This window comes from Nothobranchius furzeri, chromosome 16, assembly GCF_043380555.1.
Source record: "Nothobranchius furzeri strain GRZ-AD chromosome 16, NfurGRZ-RIMD1, whole genome shotgun sequence".
Classification (NCBI taxonomy): domain Eukaryota; kingdom Metazoa; phylum Chordata; class Actinopteri; order Cyprinodontiformes; family Nothobranchiidae; genus Nothobranchius; species Nothobranchius furzeri.
Window position 1 is genome coordinate 45042864 of NC_091756.1, and position 23477 is coordinate 45066340.

At 39.9% G+C, this 23477-nt stretch overlaps 2 protein-coding genes across 2 annotated transcripts in view; both read left to right on the forward strand.

Moving 5' to 3' along the window:
• Positions 1-353: 353 nt before the first annotated feature.
• On the forward strand, positions 354-12589 carry LOC107387717 (5-hydroxytryptamine receptor 3B). Its single transcript, XM_015962841.3, has 12 exons — positions 354-605; positions 952-1032; positions 2535-2606; positions 2773-2918; positions 3315-3359; positions 3505-3614; positions 6733-6902; positions 7118-7278; positions 7535-7745; positions 8346-8483; positions 8622-8686; positions 10457-12589. The coding sequence occupies exons 1-12, from the start codon at positions 569-571 to the stop codon at positions 10688-10690; spliced, it is 1470 nt and encodes a 489-aa protein (XP_015818327.3). The 5' UTR covers positions 354-568; the 3' UTR covers positions 10691-12589.
• Positions 12590-19382: 6793 nt separating this feature from the next.
• The window catches only part of LOC107387522 (5-hydroxytryptamine receptor 3A), a 16347-nt gene continuing 12252 nt past the window's right edge, over positions 19383-23477 (forward strand). The window contains exons 1-2 of the mRNA XM_070545716.1: positions 19383-19684; positions 20315-20481. Coding sequence (XP_070401817.1) covers positions 19597-19684; positions 20315-20481 — 255 coding nt within the window. The 5' untranslated portion in view covers positions 19383-19596. The remainder of the gene's footprint in view (positions 19685-20314; positions 20482-23477) is intronic.

The window sequence follows — 23477 nt, forward strand, 5'->3', positions numbered from 1 at the left end:
TTTATCAGTTCATTTTGAGAGCATGGCTGCTTTGCTCAAGGTTTTCACTTCTTTCCAAAAACAGAATAATGAGACAGCAGTAAATCTAGATAAACTATGGCCAAATATTATATTTCTAACATTTGCTGTTTATTTTTATGATATCTTGTCAAAATAGGTCACAAGCCAAATAGTAACTTTTTTATATTGTGAGTTTACATTAGTGCTGTGGTGCTCATAAATATTGTGAACATTTCTAATAAAATTGTCAAATGTCCTCAAAATAGTTGTTACTGGGTGAGCATGAGATTGCATGTGTTTATTCTGAGTCTTTTGTTTTCTCTTCCAGAAAACTACATAAATTACCAAAATGGAAAGGATCAATCATTCAATAATTGTTCAGTGTGAAAGCAGCAATATACTCCTCAGTGTGTTAGTGCTACAGAGTGCTAGGTGCTAGCACTCTGTAGCACTAACTGTCTAATTAAGAGCTAGGGGGTTGGCTTTCTGTGGCAGTGACACGGACACAGCAGGAAACATCTTCAGACAGCTCAGAGACAACAAAGCTGCTGATTCAGTTGTCAGCATCATGACTCTTACTTTCATCTGCTTTCTGCTCCTCATAGGTAAGATCGGATTATTGATGCTTGTGTGTGTAGTCTGCTATTTGACTAAACATCTTTCCTTTTAAAGCATTTTCTTCATTGGATTATTAAGCAACTAATTAAATGTGTCATTGAGTTTAAAAGTTGACTTAATTAAGCATTTTTATGATAATTGCAACAAGGTGTTGGGAAATTTGGGTGCTTCCTAGTTATAATTTAATTACACAGAAAACCTTTACTTGTCACAGAGTTGAAAGACGTTTATGGAATGGATGATAGAATTAGTCTTGTTTGAGTTCAGCAATGAAAATGGTAGAAGCTTGTTACTGGTTACTTTATTGGTAACATTAATGTTTTTTTTTTCCAGTGGGAAATATTTCCTGTTTAGAGTCAGAAGAGCTTCAGAATGATCAACACAAATCCAATGAGAGCTTTGCTGAATTCCTTGGTATGTAACCCATAAATTTTAACATCATCTGCCTCTTTTTAAATTTTGTGATCCACAATTGTTCAGTTTTTAAGAAATGCCAAATACAAAATTATTTACTCATCCAGCTCTGCGTGAGTGTGAATGCATGAGTGTGAGGAGGGTGTGTGAGAAGTTGAGTGTCCAGAAAGGGTTTAATTTTCACCTACATATTGACCTACACAGTGTCCGGCCATCTATTGATAATTCCATTTTCTAAGTGGTTTTTAAACTCCCCGTCAAGGAATATAGAGCTTTTCACCCTATCTCTAAGGAAGAGCCCAGACACCCTGGGGAGAAAACTAATTTTGGCCGCTTGTATCGACAATCTCGTTCTTTTGGTTACTTTCCAAAGCTCGTGACCACAGGTGAGGGTTAGAACGCAGGTTGACCGATAAATCGAGAGCTTCATCATCTCGGCTCAGCTCTCTCTTCGCTACAACAGACCAGCACAATGCCCGCATCACTGCAGATGCATCACCAACCTGCCTGTCGATCTCACGCTCCATCTTTCCCTCACTTGTGAACAAAACCCCGTGAGATTCTTAAACTCCGCCACTTGGGGCAGGACCTCATCCCTGACCCGGAGAAGGCCTTCTACCCTTTGCTGACTCAGGATCATTCAATCAAGTTTTATTCATAAAGCACTTCATGATTGAATCAGCACAAATAAAAAAAAATAATTCACATAATTTTATATTTTATGAACATTGTGTATGAGTGTAGATAAGGATTAACTTGTTGTATCACAGCACTGATCAAAATATGTAATATCATTGTCAGAACAATATTCATTTAATCTTCATTGATTTAGGCACAGATTATTTAAACATTATTATTATTATTATTATTATTCAAATAACATCTGCTCATTCAACCTTATGATTATTTAATTTTTGAGTTGTAAAAGTTCACTTTTCTAAAATCCTGTAGAACCGATAAGGGGGAAAGCAGAGGCCTTGAAAAGAACAGTTTGTTGACAGTATGTTATCTTGTGTAACAAGCGCTGCGGGCTTGGAGTGGACCCGCTGCTCCTCCACATCGAGAGGAGCCAGTTGAGGTGGCTCGGGCATCTGATTAGGATGCCTCCCTGGTGAGGTTTTCCAGGCACGTCCAACCGGGAGGAAACCTAAAGGAAGACCCAGGACACGCTAGAGGAACTATGTCTCTCGGCTGGCTGGGAACACCTTGGGATTCCCCTGGAGGAGGTGGCTCAAGTGGCTGGGGAGAGGGAAATCTGGGCCTCTTGGCTTAGGCTGCTGCCCCCACGACCTGATTCTGGAAAAACGAAAGAAAATGAATGGATGGATGGATGGATGGATGGATGGATGATTTTTCTTCTCATCTCATTAAAACACTGTTTATATCCCTGGGCTTTGTGTTTGACAGCTACAGAGGACAGTTAATTCCATTGACACTTAATCAAACCAAAAATGTAAATGTAAAATCAATAATCTTATGATCTCACTTATTGTTCTTGACAGATGTAAATAATGCGCGTTATGAGCTATCAGATGCTGGTAATCAGACATCCAACCACAGTTCTGACACAAAAGGTAAGAACTAATGAATTGTTGTTGAATGTGTGCATAATCCTTCCATACAAGTCTTAATGCAGTGTGAACAAAATCTAGCCCAGTTACATAACTAAAATCACAAAACATGCTTTTTTCCTTTTAAATAATAATGAAACAATAAATAAGATATTTTGTGTTTTTGCAGCACATACCTGCAGTTATCTAGACGTTTTAAATTACCTGAACTTCACTAAAAACAAGGAGATGTATACCCTGACCCGACCTGTTAAAGATCACAAACAAAAGACAAATCTTTACCTAGTAATGGTGGTCTATGCCATCCTGGATGTGGTAAGTTGTTTATATATTTTTTCTGTCAGTTTTTTAGGGTTTTGACTTGAGATAAAGTCTTGTTTGGTTTTATCTTTGGTTGCCATGTTTGTGTTAGTTTTATGGAGAGAATACTCAAGTCTAACTCATAGTCAGAATGTCAAAATTAAAATAACTGTCAACAGATGAAGACCGGCGCTACTGCAAAGATTGCAAAAACAGATCCAAAAGACTTGTTTAATAGGTCTATATCATTACTCTATAAAGTCATGGATTAATGAATTTGTTGACGTTACTTTCTAACATTTTGTTAAATTTTGCCATTAAAAAATGGATATTTGTCGCCTAATTTTTAAATTAAAGCCATCCTGCCTGTATTTCTATTTGCTATGTTCCTATACTGTGCTTAATCCACAGAGAGTGGCTGACCAAACATTTATAGTCTATGTTTGGATTGAAATGGTAAGTTTTCCCTATTTAGTTAACAAACAGTTACAAAATATTTACTTACTGACTGGAGGATAAATCATATCAAGTTAAACTACAATCTTTTTCCATTCTCATCTTTTTTTTCCCACATCTACTCATGTTTTTCTACACATTTTAGGTCTGGAAAAATGAATTCATCAGTTGGGAAGAAGAGGATTTTTGTGGAATTTCAAAAGTCATAGTTCCAACTGACACTCTGTGGCAGCCAGACATAACTATTGAAGAAATGTAAGTGTGCTAAACAAACAGACTTATAAATGTTTTAATGTTTGTGGACACATAAGAAAAACAACTAAGGACAAGTAATTGTGATGGATTTCAGGAACAATAAAGAACTGGTGGGCGATGTGCATTGTGGGTACACTGGAAACCCAGATGGCACCATCTAGTGGCTGACAATCATATCACACAAACAATTTCTTATTCAGCTTGGCGACTTCATGTTTCTTGTTTATTTATATGGCTGACAAAAAGAACTAAAACACATTGTTTTGCAAGTATTATTCACACGTCATGTTGTGTTCTCATATATTTATATTTAATTTGTCTGTGAAAAGTTCATCAACTCTGCATCAGCCGAGGTATTCTTTAAATTTGAAACACGTAAGCAATAGTGTAACGCTATTGGTTAGTTCTGGTTGGCGCTCGGTTTCTATTGCACTGAGCTCTGCGGGGCAGGGGGTGTGCTTAGAAATAAAAAACCTGACATTCTGTTCCACAGTTTTCCCATTGAACTATTTGGGCCCAGTTCACTACAAAAGGATTTCCAGCTCTTTTTCTTTGCGTCTTTTAATATTCTTCTGGCTACGGCCTTCAGTCGTTTACATGTAATTACATTTGTCTCGGTGGGGTGTTTTTTAAGCCACTTGAAAGCTTTGTTTCTAGTGCAGATGACTCTGTCACATTCTTTGTTCCATCAATGGACTAGAGTTGGGACATTCGTGAACGAACCGATTCTTTTGAATGGCTCATAAACATGACCGATGGGAGCCGAGTCGCGGCTGGGGGGGAGCCATTCTTTCTGTTCTTTTTTCCTATGAGAGTTTCACACAGATGCACACATGAGCTCCTCCGCAAGACAGAACAGTTATAAAGATGTAGGCGAAGCGCTACCCAGCCACTATGTGCGCGCACAGACACCTGTGGAACATGTTGATCTACCCTAACCCTGCCCTAACCCTACCCTAACCCTTGGACCAACACCCCAAAATCCAAACTATTAAATTTGCTGTGTATATTGTAAGTGAAGGTAGCATGCACTTTAAAGGTTTTGGTAATAGTTTTTTGCAGGTAACTATAACTTAGACACTCTGTAACAATAACTTATACACTGTGAAGTTCAATTAACTTAAGTGTGCTAGTAGAAGAAGCCCACACCATGTAAAGGTTACTCAAAATAAATAGTAGAATGTATTTGTTTGATATTCAGTCAATGTTTACTTTATAAAATCTTGTTAAAACTAAAAACTAAGCTTCTTAAAATTCAAGTTAGACATTTACAGGCATTTTTAACAAAAAATGTTTATTTTTACAATTACAGAAAGTTTTATGATCAATCACAGGATGACAGGACCGAACTAATAAGACTTGACATGATTTTCTGAAACACATTTTTTATTTAGCTTTTAATTATCTGAAATCTATAATAGTGCAGATTTTAAAATACAAAACTTTAGATGTGTTCCCCCCCAAATTCAATCTTTCATTTAAACTGTTTTCTTTCAACTTATAAATTGCAATTTTACCAAAACATTTTATGAGAGCATTACTGAGTAGTGTGTGTTTGAGTATCCAAATGCAGTATGAGCAGGCTTAACACAAGAAACAATTAGAGACAGCTAATTCATGTCATAATCAAAGTTTAAAGTGGTCCTACGCAATACTGGCCTAGCAATCCAACTTATAAATAGAAATATAAGTATATAGTCTGGTCATGACACATGAATAGATCTCAGTCGTGGGGTGGAATCTACAGTTTTTTTTAAACTGTCTCCACATGCTATTGGACAAAAAAAAACGTGACGTATACACCACTATGGATGTCAGTCAATGGGGCTGTCCACCACACTGTCGAAGAAAACACAAATACATCCGATTTCTAAATAAAGGACTCAAAGAAAGCCCAAATCTAAGTAGTCCAAAGTTGATGCCAAAGTTGTTTCAAACGAGTTGCTGCCATCTTTGTTTTGCACAGTCGCATCATCCCGCCAACCAAATCGATAGAGCTCTGTGATTGGCAAGACGCAAGACTGTTCATGTCTGCTGATGCTTTAATGGAGCGTGGCCAGACTGACCTACAGAGCAACATCATTTTCCTTGTGCTATGGTCTGTCTGTACTTCTAGGCTAATACAATATTAAAGTGCATGACCCTTTTTTTGGTGACAACTTTTGGGCTATAGGTAAAATCTCAAGGTTATGGCGATAACCCCGGTTCTCTTTCATAGAATTCGTTTCGTGTCTCACTATGAGGAACGCCTCCTGCGTGATTTCATCAGAAACTTAAATATCATTACGCCAGCCATAGTTGACTGGCATACCTGTCTATGACAGGAGGAGTCAGACCTTCACCCTATAAGGCTGGCATGGCGTCACTCATAATTCAAATTCCACTTCTCACTTCGCTCAGAAGCCTTTATGCAACTATACCACTGGGAGCTAAGCTAAACTGTCCATTGACAGGATGCACAACTCTGTCACTGGGCACTAGTTCTCAGCCATACAGTTGCTCTCTAGCTCATGGAAGTAGCAATACTCCTCTCAACTAGTCACACAAATCCTTCTCAACTAGCAATACCCAACACACTCCGGTATCAATGACATATATTAACAGGGTGAAATAGCAATGTTTTCTCCTCTGCTCTAACCATTAGCTGCACAAAGCTTTGAGAGCACTGACACGGCTTACTAGTGGTCGCCAAAAATGGTCACTGCAGCTAACGTTGCCGAGGAAAGCCCCAAGCTCTGCCCCTGCGGGAACAAAATCACCTCGTGGGATACTCACCCAGTGTGTGCCGCTTGCGTGGGTGTGGCTCTTGCCCGTGCGGCAGTAGGAGATGCAGTTTTAAAAGTTGGGGCTTCAATAGGCTGCCAGCAGGAATACCACTTTTCTGGTAGTGTTCAATAAGTTATTGCAGTGATATAGAACGATACACACAGTGCTTGGATTTTTTTGGAGGCTAATGTAAGCGGTGCTAGCCGGCAATCCTTTGATGACCAGAATGACTGAGTTGTGACGTAAGCTTTTGCATGAGCATTCAAGAAGCTGGGAGCCTTTTCATTCACAATTTTCTTGACTGACAACTAATTTAAGGATTATTCTCTTTAACAAAATTGTATTTTTACAGGGTAGAGAAGGACAAAGCCCCACCAAGCCCTTTCCTTCAGATATCTCATGAGGGTTATACATTTTATAGGAATGACAAGGTTGTCATCAGCACCTGCAAGATGCAAGTTTACAAATTCCCCTTTGACATTCAGAGCTGCAACATAACCTTCAAATCTGTTTTGTACACTGGTGAGCTCAGTTTACATGTTCTTCATGCTCTCTAATGTTGGCCACGTGAAAAGAGTTTGAATCAGTCTGGATTGCACTTGAACAATCTGATATTAATTAAATAGTAGCAGGGTCATTTATAAATGTGTTTGAGTTAACTGAGATAACTGGTGATATATAAATGTTTACATTTCACTACATGTTCCTTGAATGTTGTTTTCTTTTTATCACTTCAGATGAAGAATTACAATTCCACATCACTGAGGACAATGCATTACTCACTGCGTGGTCTAAGGAGGTAATGGATTCACAGTATGAGTGGGAGTTTTTGAATCAGTCAGCGCACAAAAAAACAGTTCATTACTTTGGCGACGATCAGACTGTCATCATTTACACTGTGAGTATGACTTGAGCTGAGAAAACTTTTAAACTTCACATTTCTTTTTCTGGTTTAAGTTGTGGTTAAAAATTCATATCATCATGTCACAGCACACTGAAAACAATGTGGAGCTGTAGATCACGCTCGGTGCTTTATAGTGAGATCAGTTTATGTTGGTTTTTGAGTGTTGCCTGTAAGCTTATTCAGTCAAAGAAGTGGCAATGCCAAACATATAGGAGTTACGTGTTTAACCACAACTCACATCCTTTCACAGATCAAAATGAGGAGAAAGTCTATGCTCTATGTTTCCAACTTCTTGCTTCCCATCCTCTTCTTCTTGTGCCTGGACTTTGCCTCCCTCATGATGTCAAACAGTGGAGGCGAGAAAATTGGCTTCAAAATCACTGTTCTGCTTGCAGTCACAGTGATGCAGCTTCTTCTCAACGAGATTCTACCTTTTACATCACGCAGGATTCCACTAATAGGTAAATGCCACAAGATACGTCCCAGTAACATGTATATTTGGGAATTGTGCTCTAAGATAATATTATAAAGATGGTGGACGAGATGAAAACATTAACCAGAGAGGAAAGCTGAGTGTCTATTTGCCCATTTAAAACAAGAAAGGAAAAAAGTCAACAGTAGTTTGACAGTGAAGTAAAAAAAATCAGGCTAAATTATAGAAGGACCTGATGACAAATAAAAAATAGGTGAGAAACAATCTATAAACAAATGTCAGCAGTAAAACATCCAAACCATACAATACAATGGTATATGATATAAACTTCATGGACAGTAAAATAAAGGCATACAAATACAAAAAAATAAATCTATTTAACCATGCTGAACATAGAGAAAGCCATAGAACATGACATCACAAGACAACAAACAACAAAACTAAATCAAACCCAATTTAAAAGACCTTGAAACATGCCACCATTAAATGTTTTTTTGCAGTTATAATGAATAATTTAACTTTGTTCTGTTCACTCCAAATTTGATTCTAACTAGAGCTCACCTATATGAATGGGGATAGAAAAAACAAATTGTGCATCTTCTTTAATGAGCTGTCTTTTTCCTCATAGTGGTTTACTGCATTGGAACTTTTGCACTGATGCTGCTCAGCCTCCTGGAGGCCATTTTAATGAAGTATTTGGCGGAGAAAGACTCAGCATCCCAGGACAGAAAAAACAAAAATGGCTCGGGACTGAAAGAGGAGAGAGGTGGCACATTTAAAATGCTGTTTTCTTTAATTAATCTTGGACATTTTAAACTACAGAATTTGATTTCAGTTTTAATAATTTTGTACACAGAAATCCCTTAAAATGTTTGACTCACTCGTGTCCTCTAAATCTATCCAGAAATAGAGAAGGGTGGGCCTATCCACGATGAGATGGGTGATCAAATATCGTCTATCTACAAAGAGGTTGGTAAAAAAATTTAAGGTTTGTTTTGTTTAGAAAAGAGACCATTGCATCTTTTCAAATAACTTATGAGCATGATCTCTGCATTCATTTCATAACCTGCACTTATATGGTAAATCATTTTATGTATGAACTCTACAAAAGAAATGAACCATAAAATGGACCTTGAGGTTCTGTTTTATTAATTTTAAACAAAAAAAATGGTTCCTTACACTTTTTGATAACACTCCTGAGAAATGTTACATTTTTCCAAATATTTGAAATTTGATGTTCTATTGGAGTAGATATTGCACCAAATGTTTTTCATTTAATTCGTAAATGCTTTTTTAACTATTGCATTTTCATTGAGGGATTGCTGAGTTTAGTCAAGACAAAGAACAACCTCAACAAACCATAGCAGTGGTTCTCACTCCTGGTCCTGGAGGGCCAGTACCATCCATGCTTTAGTTTTAACCCTTGTTCAACACACCTGATTTCAACCATCAGATGATAAACTCCTACTTCACTCTGGAGCTACCAGTGGCGTGGAACAGCAGCAGAAAGGTTAACTTGCGAGCTTTGCTGTGTGCCAGTACACACCGAGAGAATCTTAGCTGTGGAGTGGCTTCTCCAGGAGCAGGATTGAGAACCAACGCTTAAAAGTAATTCTTCAGATGGTTTTTTATTTAAAATTTTTTTTTTGGGGGGGGGGGGGGGAGACAAAGTATTTTTTATTAAACTTTTAACAGTTTTCAAAACAGAACAATAACAAACCCTTAAACACCCTGCAACACTGGATCCAACTCAAAAAGACAAATAATTAAAACAAAGGTTTCAACAACACTAAATCAAAACACGAAGTTCAACCTACAAAAGAAACAAAAGAATCACAAAAAATGATCTAAAGGTACACTATCAAACACAACATAACCGTTGACCAAACAACACAAAACTGCCCCACTGAGCCCCTCTGTCTGTGTCTAATATTCTCCAGATGAATATACCCATCAGTTTACTGGCACGGTGACCGTATGCTGGGAGATGACCATCTTTCCATCTAGACAATATAAGTCTTTTAGCCAATAAACAGAAAAAGGCAATCATGTCCAACTGGTATTTGTTCAAAAATTCCTCCATCGAAACTACTCCAAACAAAGCAGTTAAAGGGTCTAGGCCAGGGCTATTCAGTTCCGGGCCTCAAGGGCTGGTATCCAGTACGTTTTGGTTTTAACCCTGCTTCACCACACCTGATTTTAACTAGTAGGTGATTGACAGACTTCTGCAGAGCCTGATGAGCTGCTGCATAGGAGTGAGCACCACCTCACCCCTGCCACGTGGACCTCAAGGAATAAACCATCAATCCTGCTCAATGGTCAACTTTCCTCGCGGGGTCACCCATAAAGACAGTGGGAGGGTTAAAAGGATTATTAATGGGTTTACCATTCCAGCGTACACATGTAATCGGACATTCAGACAATTCCAGACAAGTCTATCAATCATAAACTTGGAAAGCATGAACATAGCATAAGAAGCCTTGCCTGTGAAACCCAAACCACAAACAACCCAGTCCCACATGGATCCAGTGTACCCACCACCACACCACACCACACCCCACCCCCACCACACACACACACACACACACACACACACACACACACACACACACACACACACACACCAGAACACAAAAACAACATCCCCTCCCAACCCAAACTCCTCCTATATGTTTGGTAAAATTAAAGTGTTAAGTGCCTTTGCCAAAATATAACGTCTTAACTAAACTACTCTTTCAGGACAGCAGCAGCAGCCAGCTGACTGAGATATTTCTTGCAGTGGAAAAAGTGTCAGATGAACTGGGAAAGATGAAAAAGTTTTTCCTTCTCAGCAGCAAGAAGGAAGAGGTGGAACCTGGCTACTGGACCAACGTGACTAACAAATTTAACACCATTTTCAGCATTTTTTATATCACATCAGTCATTGTGTTTTTATGCACACTCTTCTCTGTGTGGACCTCTGACTCAGACTAAAACTACAAATGTTTAAAATGTTTAGTTTTTTTTTTTTTTACTTATGCATGAATTTGGGTGTTATTGATTCACAGATTTTTTTTTCAGAAACAGTTTTAAAGTTAATGCAGTTAGTTCATTTAGATAACCACATTGTTTTATTGTTTGTGACAAAGTATCATCAGATCAACAATAAAAATGTTTTCTGATAAGTTACATTAAGTTTTCACATGTTCGTATAGATTATGTCATCCAGGGGCCTCATTTATCAAGCTTGCTTACGCACAAAACGGGGTCGGAAAACTGCGTAAGCAACTTTCCACGCAAACTTTGGGATTTATGAAAGAAAACTTAGCGGAAAAATGTGCGCAAATTTAAGTTGACTAAGGACCTGGCTTACGCACATTTTGGTTATGGAGAGCACCTGCAGTGCTGCTGCTGAGAAGGATAAAATTATGAAACCCTGCAGCATTATCACTTGTACCGCTTCGTTTTCACACAGAACAAGACCCCCTCACACGCACACACTTGCACGCACACTCACACACACACACACGCGCGCGCGCGCACACACACACACACATGCGCGCACACACACACACACACACAGCCTGAAGCGCAGAATATCAGTAGGGAGACAGATTGAGACAGAATGTCATGCATCTGTGACAGTGTGTGTCCTGTCACTGTGACCCAATTGATAATACACCCTGGCTACATGTACAGGGGAGATCTCCATTTGGGTGACTGGTTAGCATGCGTGACTTTCACGTGGGAGCCTTGGGATTGAATCCCGATTGGACCATTTTTTTATATCCGCCACAGATCTCTCTGAAGAACTCACAACACTGACGGCTTCAACAATGTTGTGCCACTCCATGGATTTTATCTTGTTTGTTTTGCAAAGGCACTTCCTTTCATTTCTCCACCTCACCCACAAGTACCTCAACTTCTGCTTCTATGAAATTGCGCTTCCTTGATCTGCCTTGATTTACAGACGCCATCGTCATTGGCGGAGTGCTGCAACAGCCAGCTTATGTATATGAATGAGGTCCACAAGGCACTTTGCATTGACTATTTATGGCAGTAAGTGGGCGTGGTGAGGGCGGGATGTGACTAAAAAGCAGCTGAGAACCTTTCTAGATAGTTTCTGATTTATGAAGCTGAGATTGCGTGCAGCTGTGCGTACTCCACGTTTGATAGATCACAAACCTACTTGGTTTAAGTACATTTTTTTTGCTGAGCTTAAGTACGGTTTTAGTAAGGATTCTACGCATTGTTTGATAAATGAGACCCCTGATCATTAAGTTTTCAAACTATTTATTCCATAAATATGAAGCTCTTGCAATCAAGTCAATATAAACTGACAAGGAAATACTACTGTTGCATGTTTTGCAAATAACCTGAAACAATAGATATTCAAAAGATTTTAAGAAACTTTCATCTTTAACCTATTTCCAGCACGTATTTCTATCAGCTCCAGCTATGTATTAAAGACCATAACGATTTTATTAATTAATTAATTTATTTATTTACATAATTGGAAGTTTTGTATTTTTAATGTTTAACTTATAACAACTTGCTTTTATGGTTTGTGGGAAAAATAATGTATTATATTTCTGCTGTATTTATCTGTTGATTCTGTAGACAGTAATCTAACCGGTGAAGCATGAACTCAAGTGATCACATGATATGTTACAGCAAAATGTGTATTTATTTATTCTTCTCGCAATAACGTCAGTGAAAGCCTAATTTCCGGTACTAGCTTTCATTTATTCAATGTCAGTTGGATTTGGGTGTGAGCAGTGGTGGGCAGTCAGGGCCAGCAAAGCCTTCTCTGCTGGTCTAAACTTACTCAAACACGTAAATGTATTTTTTTCCTTTGGTAAATATTTTTAAATAAAAAAAATTTCACTGGTCTATTTTCTTTATATCCTATTATACCCACTTGGTTGCGCTGCTTCCAGTGTTAAAATACCAAGGCTGGGTGTTATCCAATCAGAATTCAGCTAGCTTGTGTTTTCAGGCAGATTAAGTCTGCCCTAGGCCTTCAGAATCAATCAAGAAGCCCACTGTCCGCTGTAAGTAAACAGAGACAATCACGAGTCAGCGTGGCCTAGGCCAGCTAGCTGGCCTCACGCAAAAGTTGACATGAACACATCCTGTGATTGGATAAGCAGTAGTTTGAACTTTTCTAGCGGCATTAATCAAAATATCAAAACTAAACACGGAGATTTGTATCTATAGGCAGCAATCGTGTATTTGTGAACACATGATAGCTGAAAGAGGAGAAGGGACAGACTTGGTTGCAGATTTACTTGCCACACCATTTTCAAGATGGACCTTTCAAGAAAAAGTGGATCTTGTGAGAACAGGTCGTCTGACTCCAATGCTAGCTGGCTTGTCCCAGCAGGGGAAAGGATTTGTTCATCATTTTCAGGCAAGCAACTGTGAACGCTACCCAGGGCCAGATTAACACTTTGTTGTACTGGGCAACAATATTAAAGAGCCCCATCATCACGACCCAAGGATCACCATAATATGGTCACATACCGAATATTTTTATGTTATATGCAGTAAATATACTCAATACTTAAATGCCTGACATCACGTAACCCGCTCAGGGTAACCTTTGACCCACCTCGGGCGGACTGACCAATGAGGAGAGGGTCTTAACTTGAGGCCCTCTCTTCATTGGTCAGTCTGCATGAGACTGACGCTCAACCGCTCTCAACTGACGTTCAAAGTCACAGGCAGCGAATTGTCTCTGTGCTGCGACCATATTTCCATTTCCAAAAAGGAGGACAGGAGATCTGTGCCTATGACGTCACACTATGGCAACGCCACACAAACCACATTGGGACCCATTTCTTTGTAAAAACTAAAATTAATATCAGATTCTGTCAATAAATGGGCTCTAAAACAATTCATATGTAACTATTTTGCATATTTATTGCAAAATCTCATTTTTCTGCTTTAGTGCTGCAACAAGGTTTTATTAATAAGAAATTATTATACCTTTTGTTTTACTAGAGCATCGGTAAGCTTCCTGTGCACAGATTATTAAGGATGCTTGTTTCAGCTGTGAGATTACACGATAGGATCAATGAAAAAATAAGTTGTCACACACTCCATGATGGAAACTTTCAGAGAATCCACAAATAGTGGCTTTCAAATTGTTTTGTTACTTTTTACAAGTTTAGAAAAGAAGCAGATGAGACAGCATGTCTGATAATTTAATTTTTCATCTGATATTATTAGAACATGTCAGTAATGTCTGAGGGGCTTTAACAAACACCGTATAACTAATACTCCTGGACATAGTATGAATTACACAGAGGCTTCTGGGGAGCCCGGGGAGTGGGGGCGTTGGGGGGGGGGGGGGGGGGTCATTTTGCATTGGCCCCCAAAATGCCTTGAAACGGCCATGGGTGTGACTGGGTTTTGAAGGTGATCTGAATTGTATCAGATGTATACTTATTGTTACTTATTGTTTTATTCAGGTAAAAATGCGTAGTGAGATAAATCTGCCTGCATTTTACTTTTCAACACTTTGTTTTGCTTTCTTGTTTTTATTTAACTATTTTCCTGTCCTGTCTGTCTCTCATCTTCCTGCATCTCCTCTAAACTCTCCAGAAAAACTGCTGCCTGGATTCTTACTTTTTCACCTCATCAGTTACTTTTGAGCAGATCAAAGGGATCTCCTGACCACAAAGTTGAGTGCGCGTTTCGATGCTGCGTCAGTGAGGTGAAATCACAGCAGCACAGGTGATGAGCTCCGCAGTAGCAGAGCGCTTCAGGCACAAATAAGACAGAAAGTAGAGAACATGTGCGGACATGAACGATCGTGTGTTAATTATAGTTTTTTGGTTGTGCCACTTTGAGAATGGACCGTGCGCTGGACGCAGCAGCCTGGAGCGCTGCGCACCAACAATCATCGCTCTGCCGCTCACTGCTCAAAAGAGTCCATGAATGATGTAATATAGGTAGAAAACTTTTTCTGGCTCCCCTGGATGTGTAGGATATCCAGCTCCCCCATAATTCAATCCCTGCTCCTGGATGAAAAACCAGACATTTTCATAAATACAAGAACCCACCCCCCCCACCCCCCCCACCCCCGGCCGCCAGGACAGTGAGTGAAAAGTGGACATGTCCGGGGAAAAGAGGAGGTATGGTCACCCTAGTACAGTATTTTGCTCGTGCCATTGCTGCCCTGGGCCTCAGCCCTTTAGAGTTCATGGACCCCTGGGCAATTGCCCAGTTGCCCATATGGTTAATCTGGCCTTGACGGTACCCATGGCTAACAGCTTCAGAGAACAGCTGCAGGTTATTCTTCTGGGAATGCCTGTTGCTCGTATCAAATTGATTTGGTATTTGGAGCTTAACTGGATTCAGTGGCGGTTTTACCACAAGGCATAGGTCGGTGGCCGCTTGGGGCCCCCTTATGTTGGGGGCCCCCTAGCCCTGACTGCTGGCACCTCTCTGTTAATGCCACAATGGACTATTCCTTTAAGACGCCGATGCACAAACAGGAAGTGATTGGTAGTCATTCCACTCCAATCCAGTTGGTGGCTGTAATGCACTGTAATGATAATAGAGGGTAAATTGGATTAAATAAATTGCTTTAAGCTATTTATTATTATTACCACTACTTGGGACCAATAGCTGTGATAATCTATATAGATTATCCCCTGCTTGGTCTTAAAATGATTAGGCAGAAGATTCTAGGATTCTTTGTTTATTCAGGGATTGTACACACTTTGCTTTGATTCAAGAAACAGTCAGGTTAAAAGCAAAATCAGAATTTATTTTACAAACCATTAAGACTTGTCAAATTGTTTAACTATTATTTACTGTGAGTGGATGCGAACTAAGGGACGGGGGTCTGGAACCTATGTGTGAATATAATGTATTCAGAATCTCCGTATCTTCAGGAAGCTGAGTTCTGGATGGAAAGAATTTGGTTTGCATATAAGCTATACAAATGTTATTATCAGAACCACATGCAGACGCTATCTCGCTGTGTCCACCTCACCCATTCTGGAAGACCCCCGTTGGATACGAGATGTCCCGGGGCTGACGACCCCACTGCACCTGGCTCGTAGAAAAACCTTGATGCGCCCAAATCAGTCCTGGGATGTCTCCCCGTATCACAACGATAGATGAAACCAAGCGTCTTAAAAATAACTCTGAAGGAGTTTTGAGTCAGCTTTGTTCTGCAGGAAACTATCGTGTTGTTTCAGCTTCGCAGGTGCGAAAAAGATTTAAGGTTTTGACAATGTGTCAAAATCCTTCTGGTTAAAGAGGCTTTCGCTCAGATGGCCGGTCTGGAGCTTTTCTCTAAAACCCTTGAACTGTTGCACTGTTCGAACTGTTTTGTCTGAAGTTGAACTGAGGGAAAACCAGAGCTGGCTAGATTTAATTGACTGATGTTATGATTGACTATCCAACCACAGGTTGACAAGTTTGAAGATGTTACCAAGCATCGCAGGGGCACACCCTCTGTGATGGAGACTCTGAATGTGGGCAAAAGGTTAACTTATGTGTCATGCATTTACTTAACTTTACTTGTGAGTGCAAATGTTGTGACCTTGTCAAGTAAACATACTAAAGCAATCATTGAGCACAGATTAATGAAACACTTCATTATTTATAATTAGCAATCGCAAAAGTTCATTCAATGATTATTTTTAATTATAAAATCTTCTTTTCTTCTGGGAATAAAGGAGTTTATTTTAAAAGAGTTCCTCTGTGATGGACCTTGGAGGACAAGATGTTATTGTTTATGTTCTATTATCTCTGCAGTCCAGCTGGTGTGAGGAAGTAGGCTCTGATTGAAGGGGCTATGTGCAGACTCTGCGACTCCTGTCAGGGGAAAATACAGTAAGTCAACAAATTGTAGATCATTTGTATATCCCCGTGACAGGAAGAATTTCAACAGCAATCGATCATTTGTAATTCCATGAAGTGATTATTTCAAAAAGGATGAATGAGCTCTGTGCTCCCACACAGCATAGTCCACAGGTAGGAGGAAGAAGAGTAGGGACCGGACCAGGCCCCAGGCGAGCCGGAAAGCTCCTGCAACCACGGCAGAAACCACAGCACGTCCAGACCCAAGCGAACCGGACCCTCAGGCAGCAGGCAGCCGAATCAGGCGATGGTGTAGAGAGGTCCTCCCAGGAAATGGAGATCAATGACGAACCTCAGAAGAGGAGAAGAGCAGACACAGGGCACTTCAATGTAGACACACACGAATAGACGTATGATGCAAAATAAAGAAAAATCACAGGATCGTCGGCTAGCAGTGCCTACACCACGCTCAGGACAATCCAGACTCTTCTCATGCATTGTTCCACTAATGTGGAATGACTTTCCAAGCACTACCGGAACTGTGGCTTCCTTTTCAATTTAGTTTCATGTTAGTTTCCCCTCCTCTGCTCACTTTCCTCTCCCTGATGAGGTAATTGCTTTCACTTGGCTTCTCTCCCCACGCACCTGCAGCTTATCTCCCACTCATCCTGACCCAGTGTATTTAACCCTGTCTGCGTCTCAATGTGTTGTTGGGTCATTGTTTGTGTCAGCCTTGTCTCGTGCCCCTCTTTAGATTTTGTATCTCTTGGTTTCTTTCATTCTTGGATATCTCTAGGTTTTGTTATTAGGACTTTTTTGATTTTGGTTTTTGGCTCCCTGCCGTTTTGGATTTATTCGTTAATAAAGGATTTTTACGTTATTTCTACCAACCCTGTGCATCTGGAATCTCTGCATCTTTGAGTCCTAACCTCCTCTTGGCACACAACGTGATAGAATGACCCAACCACCCAGGACCCAGCAGATTACCCAGGTGTACAGGTACTATGGAGATCCTGAGACCTGCTGGACATTCATCCAAGACTGTGCTAGCTGCTTGTATTTGAACTCCTCTGAGTTTAACAAGGTATCGTACCTGGTGCTCTGCCTGGGAGGCAGAGCCCTGTGGTGGGCCGTTCAATATTTTGACATTCACCCCATAGAAGAGGTCTCCTTTTGGCCATTCGCAAAGGAGCTGCTGGTGACCTTCAGCTAAAGACCACCACCACCACCTTCCGTACGCATCTCTGATGTGTCAAACCTCCATGCCCTCACCTGTTCCAGACAGCGCTGCTGCATCATCTCCAGTGGGCTGTTACTCCTCATCTCTCTCTGCTTCTGCCGGTGCCATCGCGGCACCTCCGATGGGCCGAGCCACCACACCCTCGCCTGTTCCTGACGGTGCTGCCGCATCTCCTCCGGTGGGCTGCCACTCCTCCTCTGCTTCTACCGGCATCACCCCCGCACCCTCGATGAGCCTTACTCGTCGACGGCGGCGCAAAAGTCGCCAGCTCCAGCCTGTCCGAGAGGTTCCGGTCCAGCCTGTCCGAGAGGCTCCCCCTGCAGCGGCTATGCCTCCAGTCGAGTCATCCCCTTGGCCTGCAGAGACTTCGTCCCCTCGGCCTGCAGAGACTTCGTCCCCTCTGTTGTGTTTATGAAGTTCTATAGTAAAGGAGGCGAAGTATTACATGCTGTTACTCTGTCAGACCAGGGGTGCCGCTAAAGAGGCTGGTAAGAAAAAGGGGAAGAAGAAGAAGAAGAGAGAGGGGTTAACAAGATGGTGTACCGCTGTAAAGCTTGAATAAAGTGTTGAACCGAGACGTCACCTCCGCTGCCTGATTACAAACGCAACACCCTCATCCTCCAGATTCCCTTCCTCACCCTCTTCAGTCTCCAGTGTCCCCTCATCTTGCTGAGGCACATAGAGAATGCCACAGCAATTGGACAACACATTGCAAATGAGATGCAAAAAAATCTTTAAAGTGTAGTGTCCTCTTCAAGCAAATTGTCTGTTCTCATTGATGTCTCAGCCAGAAAATGAATTTGTTCATTCACTTTTCTTTATTTGAAAAGTTTTTTATCTTTGATTGTTCAAATTTAAAGTAAAGTAAATATAGTGATCTAATAAATATCCTTTTGTTTTGCATACAAATATATTAAACTGAATATATATGAAAAAAAATTTACCTGAGGTTTTTCGTTGAAAGAAGCTCCTGATGTCCATCGTTGGTACCACGTTCGTACGGAACTAAAACAGATGTAGAAAAGACTTAGTTTAGCCAAAGCAGGTAGCAGCTGAAAATAAAAAAAAACTACAGTGCCTTTTTGCCTCCAGTTACTGTTAATCTCCTAGTCCTCAGTTTAGCTTGGCTCTTTGTTTTGATTTGGAGGATTTTTAGTTAAGGCGATTTCTAGCGTCTGTTTTGTGGGTCGTTTTGGTTTTGGTAATGGTTTAGGTTTATCCTTTTGTTCCTTTAGTGGTTGGTTTACTTTAACTATACATCTCTCTGGTTAACGCCAGAGAGAGTGCTTTAAGTTTGTTGTCGGGTTGCTGCTCCCTGTTTTAGAAAAGGGAGTTTATTTAGTTTATTTATTAAATACCTTTTATCCACTTTTTTGTAAATAAACCTTTTGAAACAACCATTCCGTGAACCTCCTTCCATTCACTTATTTCCCATCACAAACAGATACCATCCATCGGTGATTCATTCCCTTTTTATTTTACATTATTTTAATTTTCTCTGTGTTCTCCCCTCACCACTCCTAGACACCAGAGGGGACGTAACACGCTGTGACGAACGTAGGAGGAACCCTAACCAACCTCGTGCGCCCTCACGGACACCACAGGAACACGTTTCTCTTAATACCCCCCACCCCCACCCCACTCGTTCTCTTGGCTTCACTTCGTTCAAAGGAGCCAGTCTTTTGAACGGCTCTTTGAGGTAAACGGCCGACTAATGAACGGCTCCCGTGAAAGAGCCATAAATCCCATCACCAGATGGGTGTTCACTTCACCCTCCCCACTTCCTGTGGGTGGATTTGTTTTTCTATTGGCCGGATAAGATTTCTTCATAGTCCTGATGAGCACATTCACTGTACAATCACCTCATCGCTTGGATTCTCTAACAATGCTGCTGACAAACTTTTTCTGTTTGCTCCTCCTCATGAGTAAGATTATTTTATTTGTTGTTGTTGTTGTATTATTATTATTGCTATTATTATTATTATTATTATTATTATTATTATTGTTATTAATATTATAGTTACTATTATTTGTATTAGTAATAGTAGTATTACTTCTGCTAATTATAATGTGAAGATAAGGTACACATTTTAGAAAGCCTTTCCAGCTGAATTAGCTTTTTATTTGCTTATCTTTTTTATTTTTTAATAAATCATTTGCTATGTGCATAATAAATGTTTAATGGAGATTTGCATCAGAGTCAGGATTGTAAACACATTTTGTGGTTCACCGTTATTCCTTGCCAGTGTCCAACTGTAATCACCAACACAGGATATTGTTGTTGACAAACTAAGAGGCTGATAAGAAAATGCATGAACTTCATATTCAAAAGTAGGTGCAAAATAAAAGTTTCAGTACTGAGATGTATTTATTTAGTAAATTAGTAAATTTATATAATATATTTTATACGGTATATACAACATGCCCTATAGGTTACAAAAATTTAAGTCGCTTTGGATAAAAGCGTCTACTAAATGAATAAACATAAACATAAACATATAAAATCTAATTCAGCTTTTCTTTCTGGAACATTTCATATATGTTTGTGTTTAAAGGTGTGGACGGGGATTCCCCTGAGGGAGAATGCAGTTATCAGGAAGTTTTAAAATACCTGAATTTGACCAAAAGTAACGAGCTGTTCTACATGACCCGGCCTGTTAGAGACTTCAGAAAGCCCACTGAGGTATCTCTGGAAGTTCTACTGTACGCCATCCTAGATGTGGTGAGTGTTAAAGTCTTTTCCTTATTTTTGCTGACTCAACATGATTGCAGAAGCTTACCATTTTTTTATATTTTTATTTACCGTATTTATTTTAATTTTATTTTTTTACAGTGTCCTGTCTGGCTGTGAAGCAATCAGAATAGATGTCTGAATGCTGAAGACAGGCTTTGCAGTTTTATTCTCACAGGTGGTGTCTTACAACTTCTGCTATAATGTCACTCCTGATACCAAAACTTTATTGGAAATATTTTGGTGGTTAAAAATACCAACAGACACAGAGACAGAAGTGTAAGAGAAGGGGGATTCACAAAAATAAACAATGAATGATGAGCAAGAATCTGCTTCTAGACCCAAAAGGGAGAAAAAAAGGGGACACACAAAAATACAAGACCAAAATGTCACTACACCAACAACATGAGGATATATAAAAGTAATAATTTTTGCTGAGAAACACACAGTAATAGTTCATAGTGCATTTAATGCAAACCACAGCCACCACACAGGTGATGTGTTAAAAATGCCCAAGCCAACCATGTGAGAGCACTATGTGAGCACCTGTGTGCGTACACGTGCTTGTGTATGTAAGGTTTCTCTATAGGAGTGTCTAATATCGAGTGTGAGGGGCCACAGACCTGCCCCCAAAACACGTTGAAGATGGAGAAGTTCCAAGCCCCATAGATCCATGGGTCTCCCCAAAGTGTAGGAACCCTAAGGAGACAGCCGCCAGACAACCTCCCTCCCAAGAGGCACACAGGATTACCCCGGGGGTTGCCAGAGCCCTGGGAGATAACAATGGCAAGCCTCCAGGCCCACTCACAGCCTCCCACCCCCGAGCTGGCCGAGCTTGGAACACAGCATGCTGGGACACAAGGGCGAAGCAATGTCTGACTTTTATTCATAGAATTTTTATTTATTATTACTTTTGTCAGATTCAAATTATTTCTGTGACCACTGTATTTTTTTTTTATTGGCTGAAGAGTACCAACAATTTTGACCACGCCTGTGTACACATAAAGCATTTGAGAAAATAAATTTGGATAATAAAGAAAAGGTGTCCGTTTTACAATCTAAAAAAAATATGCTACCCAGCTGTTACTAATGGCTGCTGCAGAAGGAAAAAGCATCCTAATGTCTTCCCACAATGTAATAAATGGATTTTAGATCGAAGAGTGATTCATTCTCAGGGCAGGACATTAAAGCTTAGCAGGCAGAGTGCCATTTTAATTAGACTTTCTCTGCTCACTCAAATTGCACATTTAAATTCATGTGCCTTGACCAAATTATGTAGAGGGATAATGTTTTCTTCTGGATAGAAGAACTTTAATCATTGAGGTTGAAACAGGGCAACACTAACTACACAGTGACATGTGTAAACAGTCCTCTACTATATCTTACAAGTAAAACTCAAACAACATGAAGATGGTGCAAAAGTTCATTTATTTCAGTAATTGAACTTAAAAGGTGAATCTAATACATCATATAGACTCTTTACATGCAAATACAGATATTTCAAGCCTTTATTTATTATAATTGTGAGTATTATGATTTACAGCCTGTAAAAACCCTACATTCAATATATTGTAATAGGTTCAATATTCAAAGTGTCACAGTCTAATCAGCTAATTAATCCAAAACACATCCAAAGTGTTCTTGGTGCTTTAAAGGGGCAGTTTTGGCTTGCTTTTAGCGCCCAAATGTCCGTTGTAGAACCAAAAGCGAAACGTATCTCCTCACAGTTAGTTTGTCTTTTTAAAGAGCAAGTAACCACCGAATCAACTTTTTTTTTGCTGATAAACTATATAAATGAGTGTCTAATCATGCTGTAGACATGTGTAGTGAATAATTTTGCACCAGTGCATCTTAGTTAAAATTTAAATAATCTGCCTAAAACTGTCAGTGTTGTGCCCTCTTCAGATAAAAATTCTGCACTACATTTTAATTTAAATCTGCCATCGCTATTGGCTAAGAGGTACACTATGACATTCGTTGGTACCAATGATGTCACAATGTTGCTGTGAGCCTGTTTGTGTGTGAGTATTTGTAAGCGGCTCCACCCTCTTGATCTGCCAGGCAACGCTTCCTTGGGGTGCATTTTTCAAACAGGAAATGGGAGGTGACTTGAACTGTAACACCTTAATCTAAGAGCTGAAATGTCTCCCCGGGCTTTATTTGTGTCTACAGAAGTGATTTGTCACTAATTTAAACAAATCAGCTTCATTTTTTCTAAGTCCCAACAGAGCGGCCTGCCTATCTGGAATTGCAGGTGGATTATTCTGGCAACCGAAGGGCGATAGGGGCTGGGTGGTCTTTCATTAACCCAGTAAAGGGTCATTTTAGCACAGACTGGCTCAAGAAAATGATTGACATTATGAAAAAGTTGCAATATATCTCATTAAATTATCTCTCAGTGTAAGCTGAATTACTGAAATAACTGGACTTTCTGCCCTATTCTATTTTTTCCAGTTTCACCTGTATTCTACATGTTAATAAAGTTTTGTGTTATTGTTTCTCTCCCCGGATGCAAACTGTTAGGGTTAGGCCTGAGGGTAGAAACTGTTGCAAAATCTGGCCAATCTGCCCCAGATTCTCGGTAGCAGAGGTGTGGACTCTAGTCACATGAATTGGGCTTGAGTCAGACTCGAGTCATTATTTTAATGATTTCTGACTTGACTTGATAAAATCTATAAAGACTTATGACTTGACTCGGACTTGAAAGCCAATGACTTGCGATTTGAATCGACTTGCATCTGTTGACTTGATGATGACTTGAGCATATTTGATATTTTAACACAAAAGTGGCACGACATGGACAAAAATCATAAATCGTTCTTTGTTCTGGATTTGATCTTGTACTGCTAAATGCAGCACTACTTTGTTTAAAACCAATTTCAGTTGCACTTTCTGCTTGTTTGAGCAAATTAATGAAGCTTTAAGAAGCTTTATTTCTGGAATTTATTTATTATCATGTCATTAAATTGAAGTTGGACAGATGACTT